We start from the raw sequence: 18,203 nt of genomic DNA, 5'->3' as shown, positions 1-18,203 counted from the left end.
AAAGTCCTTTCTCTGTTGGCAGATTCACCACTAGCAGATGGTACTTAGACGGCGCTAAGCAGTGCACTTCTGTCTGCAGAGATTAGAAGCCACGCTCACGCCAGCAAACGTGATCACAGATCATTTAGGGACGTTTTTCTGATGGCTTCATTTACCATTGACTTATTAATTTAGGGTTGACACAATCTAATGGTTAGTTGCCACTGCCACTTGAATGTACAATTAGCTTCATGAGTGGACAAGCCCCCACAATTTTCCATACTGCAAATGGACATTCTCTTTCATTATACCCTCCCTGCCAAGTAATTACCCATGTCTCCCAAACTCCATATGTCCAGTCTGTAACACAGGATTTTTCTTGCAAATTTGTAATCTCCAAGACAAAGCAACTCTAGTGACATCATCAAGTTAATTTTTGCAGACTGGTAAAGGCTCGCCCTACAGTCACATAGAGCTTTCTCAGCTGTTAATTCTGACAGGATACAGCATTATTTTTTTCTTATAAAATCTGTGTTTGTGGTACTAAAATGAAAAAAGGTAGCTTCATTTGAGGAACTATTTCAATTTAGAAGTATTTTCTAAATTTATTCAAAAATCCTGTGCAGAAGATTAGTTGGAAATTTGCAGTTGGAGCTCATGGAGCATCGGCATCATTACAACATTGTTTGAAAAATTGTTGAAATAATAGTGAAATAAAATTCCACAAACTGTGTAACTGCAGTAAACCTGCATGGTTTACATAACTTGATTGAGAGAAAAAAGGATAGAGAGAATGACATCTTTTTGCTTTATTTAGGAGCTGAATAAAACTAGTTTTTAAAGATATCAAAAAAAAGCATATTTGACACAGATACAGAGCAGAGCTAGAAGAGCCAGGAAGCATTTAAAATGAAACTACCTTCAGTGTATTAGTAATATGGATTAACCTTGGACTAGTGCAGCTCTAGAGTAGCAGATCATAAATAGTCTGTTTGCAGTGTTGAAGACATCAGGATGGTCAGTTTCAGTTCTCTTCCTTTGATGGCTGCCCGTTTACCAGGCCAGACTCCCAGCGTTGAAACAGAGGAGCCTTTTGACCTCCTGCTCTGTGAACCTTTGGCTCCTGCCAGGAGATGAGACAGAGAAAAGCAGTTTCAGATCAGTTCTTAGTTTGTCATACTGGACAAAACCCAATGATCCAGAAAGCCACAATTACAGGAACAGATTTGATATTCAATTTAGCATTTATTTCTTGCAACCTTTCATTGGGATTTCAACGAAAAACAGTGTATTACTATAATTACCCTGTCATGTTTCCCTGAATTCGTAACATGTCCCACTATGTTCTTGCGTGTAGTACATATAATACATGCACAGGTCTTACAGAACAATGGAAAAAATCAAGACAGAAGTTATTAGCAATTAGAACTGACGCATCACCTGTGTATGCCCAGATTTCATCTGGTCTTTCTTGGAGGGCGGTGGCCAAACACGTTCCAGTTTCCCCCTGGATTGTCTTCTGACATCTAAAAGGCAGGAGGATCAAGGGGCAAAATGATATGAAGGGATTTGTTAAACTAAGAAGGATTTCACAAACTTCTCTAGACTGACCTTGTTTTGTTTGTCTGCTCTAATGCAAGCAGTAAACTTTAGAACGTCCGGCTTACTAGCGTACACAGTAATAACTCAGGTGCTATGTCCAAGGCCAGCGGCATTTCATACTACATTATTTCGTGAGGTTCCAGATTATGTTGTCTGAGGACTGATAATTTCTCAGCTCTGTGAAAGCTGGTCTCGGGAATTAATTTATCAGCATGTAGGCGAAGGTTTGCCGCTCTGTCCTGCTCTAAAGGATTCAGGAAAGTTTACAGCCCAGGCCAAATGTTCTTATCCTAAATCCTCGTCAGACGATATCTCCCACACAGTGCTAAGAATTATAAGTCAGCGACCTGTTGGTAGAATGGCTGCAGTGCACCACTGCTCAAAATAAAATCCTGTGTTAACACTAATACAGTTAACTCAGGCAGTCTAAGACACACTGATTTTGTATCTGCTTTCACTTGCTAAAGAACTGGTAGTTGCTATTTGGTTTGACCACATAATGCATGAAAGTTCCCACATCTATTATACAGTACTTGTTATAGCAGGACTAACCAGCTCTACACTGCAATATGAAAACAATGTCTTTATTTCCATGTCCTCTCCGTGGATCATTAACTGGTGTGCATTCATACTTTTTGCATAGGAACTGTAGCTCTAGCTTCAGCCTTTTAGCATATCATTTGTAACCAAAATGTAACCATTCATTTTACAGTGAGTCAGTTGAGCACATGTAAAGTCACCTGGACACGCCGTTGTCAACGGGCTCATGAAGCTAACTTTAAGTTAGCTAACTATGGCCGATATATCCACAAGCAACAGTTGTTATTGCAGCTGACAAGAAAAGAAACAGTGTATTTTCTGTACCAGTGTTCTTCTCACGTCAAGGACCACTAAACTAAACACTAATTAGACAACAAACCTCCATTTGTTCAGCTTTTGCACCCCCATCTGAAAGAAGTGTGCTTTTAGATGTTTTATAAGAGAAAGTGTATGAAACCCATGACCAATATGGTCATACATTGCATCACTGTGTTACTTATGTATGGAACTATAGTAAAGATAAATTATTCTTCTTTTTTGCTGAGGATTCCCTGGAGCCCAGTCAAGGATTCCTGTGGGTCCCTGAACCCCACTTTGAGAGCCACTGGGTTATGCATTCTCATACATACATTATTGTGTCAACATGGATGGTTAGGATAACACACTACAGCTTATTTGACCTTAAGAATGAGTCATTTCCTTCAGTTTAGCCTAGCCTCAGACATATTATATTGCTGTCACATGTAGCTTTATCATCTTCACCCACACATTATTACCCAGCCGCTGTGGCCGAAAATACTAACATGGTGCTACATAATGACACACTCCCGAGCTGTCTGCGCTGGTTTCTTGGGGCTCTAAGCCCTCATGCTGTGCATATAGGCAACAACAGCAGACATAAAAAATATGCACTTAAGCTGCAGATACTTTCAACAAGGCTTATCAACTCTGAGGACATCTGTATATACACAACATTATAACTGAACCAGAACTGCCCCTGGCTCAAGCTGCAGTGCAGATAGTAACCTTTATATTGTCACTCAGCCCGCTGGCATCCGCTGACTCAGATCAGGCTGCTGCTAGAATGATGTCCCCTTAACCGTCTGTGACAGGGTTGATGCTAAGTTGTCGATAAGACTCCTTAGATAACGCTGTGTGATGCTAATGTAGAGAGGCATCCTTTAAAGTGCTCAGACTGAGTGTCAAAGAGCTGCAATGCGCAATGAACAGAGTGTTAAATAACTCTCAGTAGACATACAACATGTGATGTATGTTAATATTTCCAATTTTTTGTTTGTTTGCCAGTGATATTTATCCAAATGATGATATTAGGTTTTGCTGAAATATTGTTAATTGGAAAATTGTTTAATTGATGCACAAATTAATGGTGCAACTCTATAGTGCATGCAGTCACACAGAGAATACAAATACTCAGTGGTGGACCAAGTCCTCATATCTTCTGCATCAGTAAAAGTAGAAAAAAACAATAATGTAAAAATGCTCCATTACAAATAAAAGTCATTAACTAAGCAAGTACAGAGATAGTCAAAGGAACAAAAGTTCACAAGACTTAAATGTAAAAGATGGTGTCTTAGTAAAAAGTGATATTTGCGTTTGAAATATAAAGTTGAATACAGCTGAAATATTTAAATAAAGCACCTCAGAATTGTAATGAAGTACAGTATTCCAATGTCTATATGAGTATGTATATGAGTATATATTTAGTTACATTCCACCATACTTATGATACCAACCTGGCTCGAGTGCTGGTGCTGACTTTTCTCCGTCGTCACTATTCTGCCTGTTCTCTCCGTACAGGGTCCATCTCTGTCTGCGCAGCTCCTCCTCTCTTTCTTTGGCCTCCCTGATGTCCTTCTCTACTTCCGGCTGCAGAGCCAGAGATGGTCGCAGCTTGTAGAAGGGGTTGTGCTTGAGGATGGGAGATTCTTGCGTCTTGTTTCCCTGCCTAGATTTTTTCCCAGTCTCCATAACTGATGTATCAGTGCTTATGGAGTCCATGCTTCTGTGCAGGCACACGTGTTTGTCTTGTTTTGTATTGGGCAATAAACGTGTTTTGTCTCGAGAACTGGCAATTGGACTCTTTGATCTTATGTCTTGAGGACTTTTCTCCATCTCAGAGGTTGATTTGTACATCCTGAGGGAATGTGCTCTGGAAATGGGTCGACTTTTGAGTGAAAACATTTCTAGGCTTCGTGTGCGCTCCAGCACAGAAGGGTAAATGTGACCTTTCCTTAGTGAGGTAGGGGATTTCCGGTGCCTTGTTGGACCCTCCGTGTTATCCTGCTGGAAAGCCTCAAACAGCAGTTTTGTCTCCTTTAATTGACGGACTTCCCCTTTGCTGTATCCCCCTGGGATCTTCCCCTGGTTGACCAGCACCAGTTCTCTCTGAATCTCCTGACTTATCTCCTTCTGCATCTTGTGCTCGGAAAACTGCCAGTCACTGTGCTGGCACGGATGTGCAACTGTGGTAGCAAGTGGCTCAAGTGAGATATTGGTCTTAAAGGGGATCTCTAGCACATCTGGATTATCTGCAAGGTTGAACAGACCACCAGCTCTCTGCAGGTTCTGCTTCTCCTGGGCTGTCTCATGGATCTGCCGCTCAATGACAGTCTCAGCGGCTGAGAATCTGTGGTGGGTGCATGGAAAAGGAATTTGGGAGGAAGATGTTTCATGGGGGTCAATTGGAGACAAATCTGCAGGTACCCAGCTGTCACTTTGATCATCATCACCTGCCTCTTCTCTGGCAATCATGTAATGCTCTGGCTCCACAGGCATTGCTGATGAGGATATCCTTGCTTTTGTTTCAGTATCTTTACTCTTCATCTCAGTCTTTTCCTTCTCATTCAGGATCATCTTTCCTTCCTCATCATCAACAGCATGAGATCTGCTCTCTTCTTTCTCATCTCCACCTGACAGATTTCCCTCTTTTGTTTTCAGATTCTCCTCTTCAGTCCCAAGCAGACCCCTTCTCTCACCTCTCATCTCTTGGACAACCTGCTGGGAAGTAAGAGGGTTCTCTGGTGTATGAACATCCTGTCGTAGTTGCACCTGTTGCAAACGCTGAAGCAGTTGCTCTCCTTGTTGAATATCAGTAGCAATTGACCTATTTCCATCTCCTTGCATTCCCTTGTTTACTGTCTTGTCAGAGTGTTCAGAGATGGGGAGTTGGGACACTTGCGTTTCACTAGTGCCACTCTCTCTTCTCACCCAGTCATACTTTGTGAGCTTATAGTCCATAGATCTGGTGTCTACATTCTCTTTATCATCATTGGACACTTCTGTTTGGATGTCTCGTACCTGTGGCTGATTGGTTGCTGCTTCCGTGCTGTTTTCATTACGTTGGCAGAGCTCTGGTGACCCCCCGGTCTCAAAATTGTAATCATTCACACTGAGACTTGACAGAAATGTGGTATTTTTCTCTACACCGTCACAGCCAGCATTTTCTGCTGTTCGCTTTGGATCTGTCTCGGCAAGATCACAAATATCTCCAGGTGCTGTTTTGTCTCCCTCTTTGTCAAAAAATGTCTCATTTGCAGACTTTCTTTCAAAGCTTGAGGGTTCCTGTGTTGGATAGTTGTCTCCCTCCACTTTCGTGTCCCTCCAGTTTTTCTGTCCTCCACTCAAAATGACTACATCCTCAGGTTCCACATTTGATTCCTCATCTCCTGTTGTGTTATCTGGATGGTGTCTTCCAGGTGGATCATTATATGTTTTCACAAGTCTGTCTGCGTCCTCCATAAGTGTTTGGTCTTGATCATTTGATAGAGAGGAATCCTCGTCCTTGGACAGAGCTACAATGTCCACAAATGCCTTAGAAGTGTGTGCTGCAGTTGTTTTCACTTCATCCACCTTGTTGTGTGCTGCCATTAACTGCTTCTCACCATGATGCCAGTCTAAGCCTCTTGGATTAGCTTTAGCTTCTGTGGCGTCAGCTGCCCAATTTGCAAGGGTCATACTGGGATTATTCACCATTGCATCTGTGCTGCCCTCTCCTGGCAGAAAAGGAGCCTTGTAGGTTGGAGGAGGCGGTGGGGTGAAGCTATCATCTTCATCATCCATCACACTATAGTACCTATTCATCAGTGCAAGGGCAGGGATTGTGACTTTGGTTTCATCTAGGGGCTTCTCATCACAGCTTACCGATGGGCTGTCTCTGGGACCTGTCACAGGGTCGGAATCTGTCTTCATCCACAGACCACCCTCATCTTGTGAGACCAGACCTGGAGGGCTGGGTTTGAGATCTCTTGTTTCCATGGTTACTAGTCTCTGAAGCACTTAAAGGTGTTTCTTCTCTATTCCCCTTTAAGAGACACATGAGAAAGAGTCACTGAGGTTGACAATAAAATCCTGTAACACTGTTCATATCATTTGCTGTTTCAAAGTAGAACAATTTTTTTTTGATTATAGTCTAGTGTGACTTTCTTTTAAACAGGGCCCAGCTTAAACTGTTTATGATCCCCATAGCAAAAATGAGTTGATGTGCCCCTTTGATTAAACATAAATTAATTTAGAAATATATAATACACAACTCAGAGAGAAACACATACATCTCATACATAATGTACAAATGCCCAGGGTACATATTTCCAATGGCGTCCCAGTTTTTCACTGATCTACAGGTGGTGGCAACGTGAAGAAAAGCAACAATGCACCAATAGAGCAATGAGAAAGAAAACTGCACACAAGCAAACTTATAAGGAAAATCTCCATTTGCAAATGTTTATTAGGAAGGAAATGCGTCAAACACATTGATTAGGCCTTTGGGATTCACACAAACTTGTTTTGGCGAATGAATGTAAACAGAAACTTTGTTACTTCACAACAAAACTCCACAGGGCTCCTTCAGAGTGCGACAGCTCAAACCAGTCAACCAGGCTGCTTTTCAGTGCTAATACAGCATCTTCTTATGAGGTGTGTAAATCTTTCTCCTGACTTTGAAGCTTAATTATCAAGATTTTGGAAGACATTTGTCTTAAACTCTTCTGCCTGATGCAATCAAGAATTTGAAGAAGCACCAAAATAACTGGGAGCTCCATCACTTTTTCTTTTTTCCATCAGGGCATACAGCTTGTGTTGTTTTGGTGATTTTTCTCCCCCGCTGTGACCGAGCACAGCCAATTCTGCTGACAAAGGGAAAGAATAATCGGCTTTGCTCTAGCCTCTGTCTGTTTTGGCACGCACACTTTGTACAGTATCTGCCAGCCTGGCTGTCCAGAGACGCTCATCACCCCTCCAGTTTGCCTGTTGAGAATTATGCTTTTCCATCATTCTGTCTGGTATTAGAAACCTTAACTCATCGAGCTAAAGCGTGTTATTCAGGAGGCACAATGACTTGGACTGTCTGTGACCAATTCTGTAACAACTCGTCCTCTTTAACTGGGTGCATTGTAGAGAACGTGGATACATTATGCAGGTTTAAAGCTATGAGTATCTAGTCACACCTGCTTTTAAGGACTTAATGCCTCTACTGCATTCATGGATTACCAACAGCAGCACCACAGTGTATATAGCTTAGGCAACAGGACATATTAATGGTCCTTAATGAGCTTAGCTTGTTTATTCCCTCCTTCTTTTAAGAGACATTTTTTTCCGCTGCTGTTCAGACAGCTCTCATAGATCACTTTAAAAACTGTTCAAAATCACTGAAGTACTTTGCAGTACAACTGAGCTGATATTGCACATGCAGTTTCACGATTCCAAAACTTTGCTACAGATCTGATAATGGTGTTATGCTAGTAGTGTACACATACAAATTGTATCATTCTTACTAATATTTGGTGTAAACAAAGTGCTGGTCAACATGGCATGATCTTTATCTGTACTGAGGCTTTTATCTCGCTATGACCAGCTAAAGCTTAACTGTTAATATCTGGTTTTCAATCAGGAGGAGAACAGAGCGATGGAAAAACAAGCAAGTGCAAAGGTAGAAAACATGAAGTAAATATTTGGAAGGAAGAGACCCACCTTACTGTAACGCTGCAGTCATCTTCAGTGCGTGATGGTACCGACCTCAGTGGAAATATGAATGATCCAGCTGATCTACTTAGCACCTGTACCTTCCTGTCCTCTGTGTCATGTGAGCAAGTGAAATCCTCCTGTGTGAAACTGAGAGTGCAGTTCAACTCTAATATGGGATCTTACAGGAATTAGACACAATGGATATCGTAATTATATTCTGCTTTATGATTGTATATTCCAGTTAATATCCACAGTGAATCACTTGTATACCAAAAACGTTTTAGCGGATAGTTGTGCTGTAGTAAGCCTATTGCCAGGATTTTAGAAGATTCCCACAGCAATTTTAGATAACCACAAAAGATTAAAGATTTTGCCACACATCATATAGTAATTTAACTGCTAAATTATTTTAAATAATTATTGTATGTCCATATAATATTGGCTGCATGTAGTTTTAAAGCCCTTTCTGCAATGCCACAAATATAATTCTGGTTTGAAAGTACAACAGCAAATATTGCTACTTACTTAATTGTGTATGTTTCAAGTCTTGACTAACTCAATGTAAAAGCATAGATTGACATTTTTGGAAATACGTTTTTCATTCTTGCAAAGAGTTAGATGAGAACATATAATAGGTATAACTTCCATGTCCGTGTGGTTAATCTAATGCCAACACCAGCTTAGAACAAAGAATGGAATCATGGGGAAACAGCTAGTCTGGGGAAACAGCTTGTTTGACCTCTAGAGCCCCTAATTGACAAATGAAATGTTGTTTGCTTAATGCATGCAAAAACAGAATGGTAAAAAGTATGTTGCAGTCTCAAGGGGGAGTTATGTGCCAGACTGTTTCTGCTAAACAGCTGCTGGCTGTGGCTTCATCTTAACTGTACAGACATGAGAGTGGTATCAATCTGTCAACTCAGTGTCAGCAAAAAAAAAAAAAGGATATTTCCCAAAATATTTTCCCAAAATCCTTAAATTACTTTCAAAGTTTTCAAAATGTCACATTTTTACACTTTCAAATTAACATTAAAGTAGACACTGTGAATTATGATTACTGATTCCAAATATTTGTGCCCAAAGCTGCAAAATATGCTTCTTCTGCCTTTTGGATTTTTCCACTCTTAGCACAAACCAAGGTAAACATACAGATTATTTTGGCTGATAAGGCACATAACAAGCCCTAAGGCAGAGAGACAGTTGAGATGAGAAGTATCCGCATGGCTGCGGAAGAGCATGTTGAAATGCTCAGCTTTGTCCACCAGAGGGAGGAAGTGGATTTTAGTTCTTCTTCAGAGCTGTTGTAAGCCCACAGCCACTACAAAAGACCTCTAACATAATAAATGTCTCTTTCTTTGGTAAAGTGAGGCGAAATGGTAGATGTTCAGAGCGAAAAGCATTGTGAGATAATCCCAGATGGTGCTGTATTCTCTCGTATTGCTCATTAAAGCAGTAATGCAGAACATAATGTGGATGGCACAGCTATGACAAGTGATACAGTTAAGGCTGATGATGGAGTCTCTCCCAACATCCGTTTTCTTACATGACAGAGCAACACTGACAGGTCTTGCGCTTGGAAGTGCCTTCTCTCTCTGCTGTACTGTGTAAAGATGAATTATGTAGCTCCTTATCACCTTCCTCTCCCTGGAGTTCAGCTCCTGCTGCCCCATTTTCTTCCAGGGGAAGGTCCTGAAACACTTGGCCTTTAGACTCTATCTCTACCTGAGGTGAAGCAGGTGCTAAGACAAGTTCTTCTCCTTCATCTGTGATTATCACTCTCTCCACAGTGAGCATGCCTTCATTTTCCTCTTGGCCATGACCTTGGTCATATGTAGAATCAGTGTATCCAAGGAACACAAGAGTGACTGGGCATTCCTCCAAATTTTGATCCTCTATGTTAACTACTTCTCCTGGAATCTCTCTAACCACCATGATGCTCCTGTCTTCTTTTTCATCCACCTTGTTTTCCATACTTGAAGCACAGTCCTCTGTCCCCAACTCAGCATCCAAGTTGTAGCTTGTAGAGCTGTCCAACAGTTCGTTGTCCTCCACTGACATGGCATGATGTGTAGGAAAAGAAAGGACATTTTCTTCCGAGGCAACCTCATTCTCTTTCTTTGTCTCTGTGTTGTTTGACGTGACTGTGACCTCGTCCAGCAGCACTTTCATCCCAACCCCATCGATAACGCTCAAGATCTGCCCGAGCTCTTCAGTCGAGGGCTGACCTCCCGCCCCACCGACAGTGTGGATACTCTTCCTTCCATCATCAAAGATAGTGGTGGCCATTGGCCCACCGGCCGGCGTGGACACGGGGGCCACTGACCTGATGACCGTGGCACCTGTCCTAGGGTCTCTCTCCACCTGCACTGCCAACGTTCCCAGGACTGTAACATAGGAGACAGAATAGGCTTCACATTAAGATGATCCAACTCTCAAGGCTAATTTACTAATTTATATTAAAATTATCTGCAGCTGAAGTTCCAGGACAAGTGCTTATTTGTATCTAACCAAACTGTCCTTAAATGTATCATAGCCCTGGGTGTAATTAAAAGGTGAGAGGTGCAAAGGTTAATGCCTGCTCTAAGCCAGCACAATAAAAAAATACACGGAGAAACAATATGCAAAATGCAGCAGCTTTTTACTCAACACAGCCATCCAGCAGGCATAAAAAATTAACGAACAGAAATAACAAAGTGAGCTAAATATAACATTGTTCTCAGGCCGCTCACCTCTGTGTCATTGCCATTGTTAAGTCGTTCCCTGAGGGCAGACTCGCGTTAAATAAAGGGGTCATTATTTGCAAGAGGAGAACAGATTAAAGCAAATAACCGACTGATATTCTCATATTCTGTAGCTTAAATTCTTGTTTATCAAGTGGGGTATTTATCATGTTTGCATGGTAAAACATTTCTCCTCCATTCCAGCACTACTAGACCTTTCCAAACTCTCATCTGCACTTCATGGAACTTAAATCACCAAATGCTGAGTTAAAAATACTTAATACATGACGTTAATATGCTCAGGCTGGTAGTTACACCACACTATATACTGAACATCTTTTTACAGTCACACTTCCAAAATTTACTTGTGTGCCTCACCTGATCTGCCATCTTCCCTGCTTTCATGAAACATCTTTTGTGCCATTTGTATGGAGATGTGATCTTCAGCCTCTTTATTCACTGAAAAGGAAAACGTATACATTGTATACATGCAGCAAAGTCCAACTAAAACCTGCCACCTGGACTAGGGTATTTGGTATTTGGTCAGGTTTAGGATAAGATCTGTGACGTGTGTTTTGTTTCACTCAGGACGTAAACCCCGGTCTCATATGTAAAGATTATGTGTGTGAGCCCAACCTCCAACCTTCTGGCTTGCTCTGTGTTTGGAGGAGACGCAGAGGGACATGCCATAAGGCAACATTTGACACCCTAGGAATGAGACCGTGCTCCATTTTATTGCTGTAAACTGAAACGTACTGTAGTTCCAACTGCCACACAGGCAGTTAACCGGCTGCACATTTGCACAGTAACAATAGTATGATGTTGATATTTGCTGATACAAAAGTGACACTTTCTAGTGCTTTTCATGTACTGATATGACTTTAGAATGAATCCCAGTTTTAGTTAGTGACGTATCGGGTACTGTTCCGGTCCCTCACACCCTCTTCACTTTTGTTTCCTATTTACCTTCTCTGTACCTTTGCACACAAGGTGGAGATTGGCTGAACGTTGTTTGGGTAAACATTTGGCCGAATGGTGTTCCTGTCCAGCCGAATGAGGCATGCAAGCAGAACTTAAGTGATACTGTCACAGTCAAAGTAGATCTGTTTCTCTGCCGTGGCTCCATTCTGTCACCCTGATTTAAATGACTATTCTTCATGCACAGACTTAGTTATGGCAAATTATCATCTGTCGAGAAAGAATGGATCCTAGGCAGGCATACTCATGAGAGTGACAAAGAAGAGATGGAAGCTGATGGTAAGCCGATGACGATTACAGCCCAGCTGACTTCTTACCTTGTACGTCCTCGTCAGTGGCAGTCTGTGGGTAAGGAAAAGAGACAATTCTAAGTGCTCTCCATGGTCAGGCACTTAAAACAGACACTGAGTCTGCAACTTTAAACACATACCAACCCCCCCCCCTTTCTGGAGCCCTCCCTAACTTGTGCCCTGCCATAAATATTTCACAGTCATCATCAGAAGTGTTGAACCAAGCTAAGTCCCATCATCTTACGAGTCGCTGAGGTTATTTTGCCCAACAACCATTTCAGTCCTGCTGCTGGATTGTTAGGCTGAGCTAAATGTGGGCTGGACAGTAAAGCTGAACATTCAGTGGAGTCTAGAGTTCACATCCTACCGTGCGATGCATTTGCTTGATTAAAGAAAGAAAATACTATATAAATTCAGGAGAAAGCTCTATTTTGATTTGCTCATACAGTGCAAAATCATGGCGTGTTAACACTGTTGTGTATTTTTTATTCATCATACACAGAATGCATAATTCAAAGCACTCATGTCCCAGTTGTACAGACGAGTAGATTATTTTCTGTCTGTTGTATTATTTATTTATTCAGTGCTTTGCTGCCTGCAATGTGACAAAAGGCCAAACTGAATATATTTCTATCCCTTGACCCCTATTTGATATTAAGCTTGAGATTTTAAAAAGTTCAGCCTTGGAGGATAATTTTAGCTGAACGAGGATGTGGTGCTGTATTTCACTGGCTTCGCAGTATCTCAGATCATTAAATATTTTGGGGCTATTTGTTTACGTTTTAGAATTTCAGACCTTGTTTTGCAAGTGAACCTGGTTATTGTCGGATGAGATTTGACGCTGCATATGATGAAATCTCTCACAGGTTGCTAGTTGTCAATGTGTATGAATTTAAGGTGCTCTGCAAACATCTGCCCATCTCACCTGAGAGCAGCTGTTTGTTCTGGCTGCAGCTGTAAAGTTGACAAATACTTTGTTTTCTTTTTGGGAGGCTTGCTGTTCTTTTCTGGCATCAGCTGCCTCCTCGTCCTCAGGCTTCTTTTGACTTTTGGTTTGTTCCCTGACGCGTGCACGCACACACACACATACACACACACACACACACACACACACACATAATGTGTCAACACAAAAACATCACATTAGAGCTCATAACATAAATGATCCAGAGCAGTTGACCAAGAAAAAAAAAACAAACATTGAGTCTGTGTGTGTATGTATGTATTTGTGTGTGTGTGCGTGTGTGTGTATGTCCTGGTTTATAATTTATTGCATCATCTTCTTCTGTCTGATCTCTTCATGGTCAGTATCTGAATATTTGATGAACATACTGTACTCTGTTTTGTGAACTGGATAATCTTGCATATTTTCTATCTGCACACCAGCAGAGTGTAACTTCAGTGTCTCTGTCATCATGAATGTCTTCAACACTTTCACATTGTAAAATTGCGACTTCATCTGGATAAAGCTGTTAAATTGTGGCTCACGCTGATGTGTGCATGTCTGCTTTGTGTTGGAATGGTGTATGGGGCCTAGAGATGTCAGGTGAAGGAAAAGGAAGGAAATATAACTACTAAGGTGCTTGACCAGATATGCTAGCAATTGCTGCTTACATTGGAATACACTGTTGTGTTGGTGTTCTGTATACAGAGTGTCACTCATGCACTCTGCTGTAGCATGTGGAGAAAGCCAAAGCTTGACAGACATACAGTACTGTGCCTTGTTGCAGTTACTAAGCTATGATTGAACGCTCACCAAATTCTGCAATGGAAAACAGAGACATAACCCTAAACAACACATTGCACACCAAGCTTTCTGTCTGTACTGCCACACAGAACAGAAGTGGCTGTTTAGGGTATCAAGATACAAAGCCGGCCACCTGGCGGTGGTCCTCTGCCATTTTGGCTCCTTTACAGACTGAACAAGGCCTGTGGTGCTGCCATTTTGGATCTTGTTGAGGATGAGCAATGCCAGCAGACTGCTGTTGTCTGAGAGTGACAGTGAAAAGGTGTCGCAGCTCTGGGCCACCGCCCTGAGCCCCAAACATCCTTTTCCTGTAGTGAAAATACAATGTGTCTGTCATGCCAGGCTATGGTGTGAGCGCGAGTTTACGACTTGAAATCTGACAAAGCCCCAAACCTTTGACTGATTGAACTCTCCACACCGATCTGAGCCCTGTGTCAATGCACGGGTCCTGTTCGTGGAAGGTGGATGGGACCATGAGAAAAACAAATAGATGGTAGTTGCGGCAGAGATACTGAGAACATTTCCTTTGGGCTTAAGTAGAAGAAAGCGACAAATTCTGTTTCACATTTAACTGCCACACAGAAGATGGAAGCATTGTTGTGTCTTCAGGCTAAACTCCTTCAACTGCAGCTGTCCCTGCCATTAGCAATGCACTTGCCCAGAGGCAACGGGTGGTTGGAGAAAGCAGAAATGTGTTGCACACTGTTTGTGTGGGCGGCTGTTACAGTGTGCCTGATGCAGCGCTGGGCTACATAGATAATGTGTGTTGTTATGTGTTGTTTATTTTAAAGAAAAGCATGTACTGCAGGGAACAGTAAAGTGGTTTGTGTGATGCAAAATGGCTCAGTGCAAAGAATCCTCAACCCATACAAAAGTAATGTCCCTGTACTCCTTCGTCTTTTCTGTCATTATCAATTGCACTTACTCTCTCTTAACATCACTTTATTAATTTCAACAGTGGAACAGCTGGAGTTTTAATAAAGTCATTTCTTCCTCTGGGTCAAGTTTACATAGTACAAGAAGAAGGTTGAAACTATCTGGTTCGGCAGCAGGAAATCAGTGAGCTTTCTGTACGTCAGATGCAACAGGCTCATGTAACAGTACTGCATAGTCCTAATGAAATCCAAGGGACCCCACCCATTGCTTAAGTAAGGCGCCAGCTAGCAAGCAGCTCAGTTTGGCAACAGTCCTAAGACGTGACATGAGGGTGGGACATGCAAGTGGTCAGTGTTTAACATGAAGCAGCTGAAAATGAGGAGAAACAATGAAAACAAAAAGGGCAGGTCTCTTTATAGCATTTGGTAACAAATCCTGCCAACCAGAGCCTGTAAAGTTCACTAACTACTAGGTGATTGTATATATTTTGTTTCTTTCAATCTATATTAAAACAAAGTGTCTAATGAGTAAAACGAGTATGTTGGGGTTTTAATTTGTGCTTCTTTATTTTCTGTCTTTATGCTAAACTAAGCTAAATGTCTACCGGTGGTAGCTTCATATTGACAGTGGCTACATGCTTAGCCTACTGTGCAGACTAGAGAGTGGTATTGGTTCTAAAAATAAAACCACAATGTGTCATTTTTACACTTGTATGAATTTAAAAAAACAACAACAACATGTAATATGTTAATTAATGAGCTTTAGAGATTATAGTTGGCAGCTTTTGTTCCCAGAGCCAGGCTGGCCTCTTTTTTTCCCCAGTCTTTATACTAAGCTAAGTTAACCAACTGCTTGCAGCAGCTGCATATTTATTGTCCAGATATGAAAGTTGCATCAGTATTGTCATCTTACTTTTGGTAGAGAAAATAACCATATTAAAAAAAGAGTGGTTTGGATTCCCCAATGGGAAGGATTCCCCTCATTGAAAAACTTTAAACAGTGTCATTTAAATCACCTTTTTCCGAGCAGTCTTCTACCACTCCTCCTCTGTCTCCCGCCTCAGTTTCTTCTCTTCTGCCTGCTGCCGACTTCTCTCCTAGTCACATAAGAAAAGGTCAAATCACTGAAGACGCAGTGCGAAGAAAAAAGAGCTCGTGAACACTTGGCTTGGTCTTTGCTGTCACATTTGTTGAGGTGTGTCATCGAACAGATTATGATAACTAAGCTGTTAAAGCACAATCGTAGGGAAAAGTTTAGTGAGACAGTTACACCTTTGTGAAAGAAACTCTCATAGCACACCTGATAAGGCAGGAAGGGAAAATTCATTGTTTTACAATATCTGTTTCAGGACCTTAAGCCTGAATCTCTAATCAGTCCCAACCCCCCCCTTCCTTAACCTGCTGCAACTTTCACAGAAGATCTAAACACTCCTGGAACTGGCAGACTGCCTATGCTGCCTTTAGACACAATTTGATAATGTGAAGATTTAAATTGCTTGATCAGCAATTTATTAAAGATAATTTATTACATTTTCTGGGAATGATACCACTACTCACCCCTCACATGTAAAGTCTTCCTGTAGGTTTTTTCTTAACAAAAAAGAATAAAATAAAAAGATGAAAACAAAAAGCTTGAATTACTCCAGAAAAGCAGATTAATGTGACTGAAAAACAAGTGCTGTATTTCTTCTACTAACCACAGAAAGAACTTGATCCAGTAACTCTGTACTTGTGGTGGTGGGTTACACCCGCTTTTTAATATAATTCTTTGGTAACACCCCTCTGCAGTCATGGTCCCTGAAGACAAGGACTTCTTCTGTATGAAAGCAGAGCAAAGAGAACGGCAGAGAGAGAGAGAGAGAGAGAGAGAGAGAGAGAGAGAGAGAGAGAGAGAGAGAGAGAGGAGGGTGGGGGGGGGGTATTTTTAGGAGACGTGACCTACAGATTACAGCAGGGAGATACAGCTGGCAGAGCGCAGGGATGCCGAGAGAAATAGTTCAGTGACACAGCACGTTGTATGCATGCTGACGCTGTTTCTGTACTATTAATGTAAGCTGTAAACATGCAGCTGAGGTCCACTTCAGGCCTGCACCGTCTCTGCTGAAGTGTGTCACTTGTGTTTGGGCAGATTTTACATTCGAGAGAGGTCAAGCAGGGTCCGCTCGAGCCCTCCAACCTTTCTTTTCACAGATCACTGATTATTGGCCAGAAAGTTAACTGGGAAATGTTCTTTGCGTGCTCACTTCAGGCAGTGCTGATCAAGTGAGATCGTTTCACTGAAGTGACATAAGACAACATTGCTGTGGTAAGATTATTTTGACACGAAGTGAAAGTTCAAGTTGGTTTCAGGCAGATTGAAGTAGATAGTAAAAGGGCAAAAGTAGAGACAGGAAGAAAGAGATTCTCACCACTATGGCTTGCAGCCTCGGTTGGTACTTCTCTGCCCCATCTCTGTCTGACCTGAAGCAGATGAAATAGAAATGATTACAGTACATATTACTGTTACAAACATCAAAATACATAAAGTAGCTGAAAGTGTTGTCAGCCCAGTTTTCTTTCTGTGTCTGTGACAAATGAAATTAAGAGTGGGATTAATGATACAGCTTCATTACATTATTTGCCCCCCACCACACACACTCACCATTTTGACAAGTGATGAGAAGAAAAGTCTGTTTTCTACAGCCGATTCAGCAATGAGCCCTGACAGAGCTCACTGAAAAGAAAGGAGACAAGGGGCACAAACCTCAGCAGTGTTCAGTATCTCAGAGCTGGTTGTCCATATCAGTGAGGAGGCAAATTCAAAGGGTTATTGATTGATGGAGGAGCACTCACTCACTGAAAGCAGGAGGAGGAGGGAGAGGAGGAGGAGTGATAAAGAGACCATACTGTACTACATGTAGTAGATATTGATTAGCTCACACTCTGACACTCAAGTCCATGCCAAGAAAGGGCTCACACAGCGTCGGCTTTGACAGGCAGAGTGGGAGGGAGTGCGGCGAGGCTGCAGTGTGAAGCTGTAGATAGACATCGCTCACGCTCCACACACATTTAACTTCTGCACTCTGAACTCATCTCAGTGCTGTCTGTAAGGTGTACTTTAGCTCCACCTGTTGAGATCATGCTTTCAAACCTGTGGCCCTGACTTTGTTTAGTGATTACATGGATTTGCCAAAGTTATTGAGCTACTGCACAAGTAAACCTCTCAGATCAATAGTTTTGGAAATCTCTTGGTGCTGTAGAATGGATATAAATTAAACAAAGGTAAAACAAATGAAGGAAAGAAAATGACAAAGAGGAAAAAGAAAAAAGCTAAAACTTATTTTTGGAAAGTTAGAGATCTGGGCATTAAAATATAGGACAATCATATTCAGTGCTTCTTAACTGTGATGTTATCTCCTCAATTGGAATTTCTCCATATGTCCATCCCTTAGGACATGCACAGAAGCTCACTATAAAAGTAATGTTCCTTGATTCATAATCCCGTGACAGACTT

The 18,203-nt window shown here is 41.7% G+C and overlaps 3 protein-coding genes across 9 annotated transcripts in view; 1 reads left to right on the top strand and 2 right to left on the bottom strand.

The window, feature by feature from the left end:
* Positions 1-18,203, top strand: part of plppr2a (phospholipid phosphatase related 2a) — a 140,696-nt gene that overhangs the window by 57,449 nt on the left and 65,044 nt on the right. The gene's annotated exons all lie outside the window — the stretch shown is intronic.
* LOC124073965 lies at positions 721-8,238 on the bottom strand. Its single transcript, XM_046416547.1, has 4 exons — positions 8,107-8,238; positions 3,876-6,442; positions 1,420-1,505; positions 721-1,102 (listed from the first exon to the last, which is right to left on the bottom strand). Exons 2-4 carry the CDS (start codon positions 6,394-6,396, stop codon positions 1,004-1,006), a joined length of 2,706 nt encoding a protein of 901 aa, XP_046272503.1. The 5' UTR covers positions 6,397-6,442; positions 8,107-8,238; the 3' UTR covers positions 721-1,003.
* LOC124073970 lies at positions 9,591-16,221 on the bottom strand. Of its 2 annotated transcripts, XM_046416561.1 has the most exons (5): positions 15,727-16,221; positions 13,014-13,149; positions 12,116-12,140; positions 11,199-11,279; positions 9,591-10,484 (listed from the first exon to the last, which is right to left on the bottom strand). In XM_046416561.1, exons 4-5 carry the CDS (start codon positions 11,242-11,244, stop codon positions 9,640-9,642), a joined length of 891 nt encoding a protein of 296 aa, XP_046272517.1. In that variant the 5' UTR covers positions 11,245-11,279; positions 12,116-12,140; positions 13,014-13,149; positions 15,727-16,221; the 3' UTR covers positions 9,591-9,639. The 2 variants fall into 2 exon arrangements, with proteins under 2 accessions (XP_046272517.1, XP_046272516.1); XM_046416560.1 differs by lacking the exons at positions 12,116-12,140; positions 13,014-13,149; positions 15,727-16,221 and having other exon boundaries at positions 11,199-12,063.

This window comes from Scatophagus argus, chromosome 16, assembly GCF_020382885.2.
Source record: "Scatophagus argus isolate fScaArg1 chromosome 16, fScaArg1.pri, whole genome shotgun sequence".
Classification (NCBI taxonomy): domain Eukaryota; kingdom Metazoa; phylum Chordata; class Actinopteri; family Scatophagidae; genus Scatophagus; species Scatophagus argus.
Note: the sequence above shows the minus strand (reverse complement) of the source record. Positions and strands in the feature narration are given on the sequence as shown.

Excerpts from the sequence above, each read along its gene's own strand:
- LOC124073965 (XM_046416547.1), bottom strand. The coding sequence starts at position 6,396 with ATGGAAACAAGAGATCTCAAACCCAGCCCTCCAGGTCTGGTCTCACAA. Across the intron at positions 1,506-3,875 it reads AGCACCAGCACTCGAGCCAG|ATGTCAGAAGACAATCCAGG; the intron begins GTTGGTATCATA and ends CCTGCCTTTTAG. Across the intron at positions 1,103-1,419 it reads TGAAATCTGGGCATACACAG|GAGCCAAAGGTTCACAGAGC; the intron begins GTGATGCGTCAG and ends ATCTCCTGGCAG.
- LOC124073970 (XM_046416560.1), bottom strand. The coding sequence starts at position 11,310 with ATGTATACAATGTATACGTTTTCCTTTTCAGTGAATAAAGAGGCTGAA. Across the intron at positions 10,485-11,198 it reads CAGGGAAGATGGCAGATCAG|TCCTGGGAACGTTGGCAGTG; the intron begins GTGAGGCACACA and ends CCTATGTTACAG.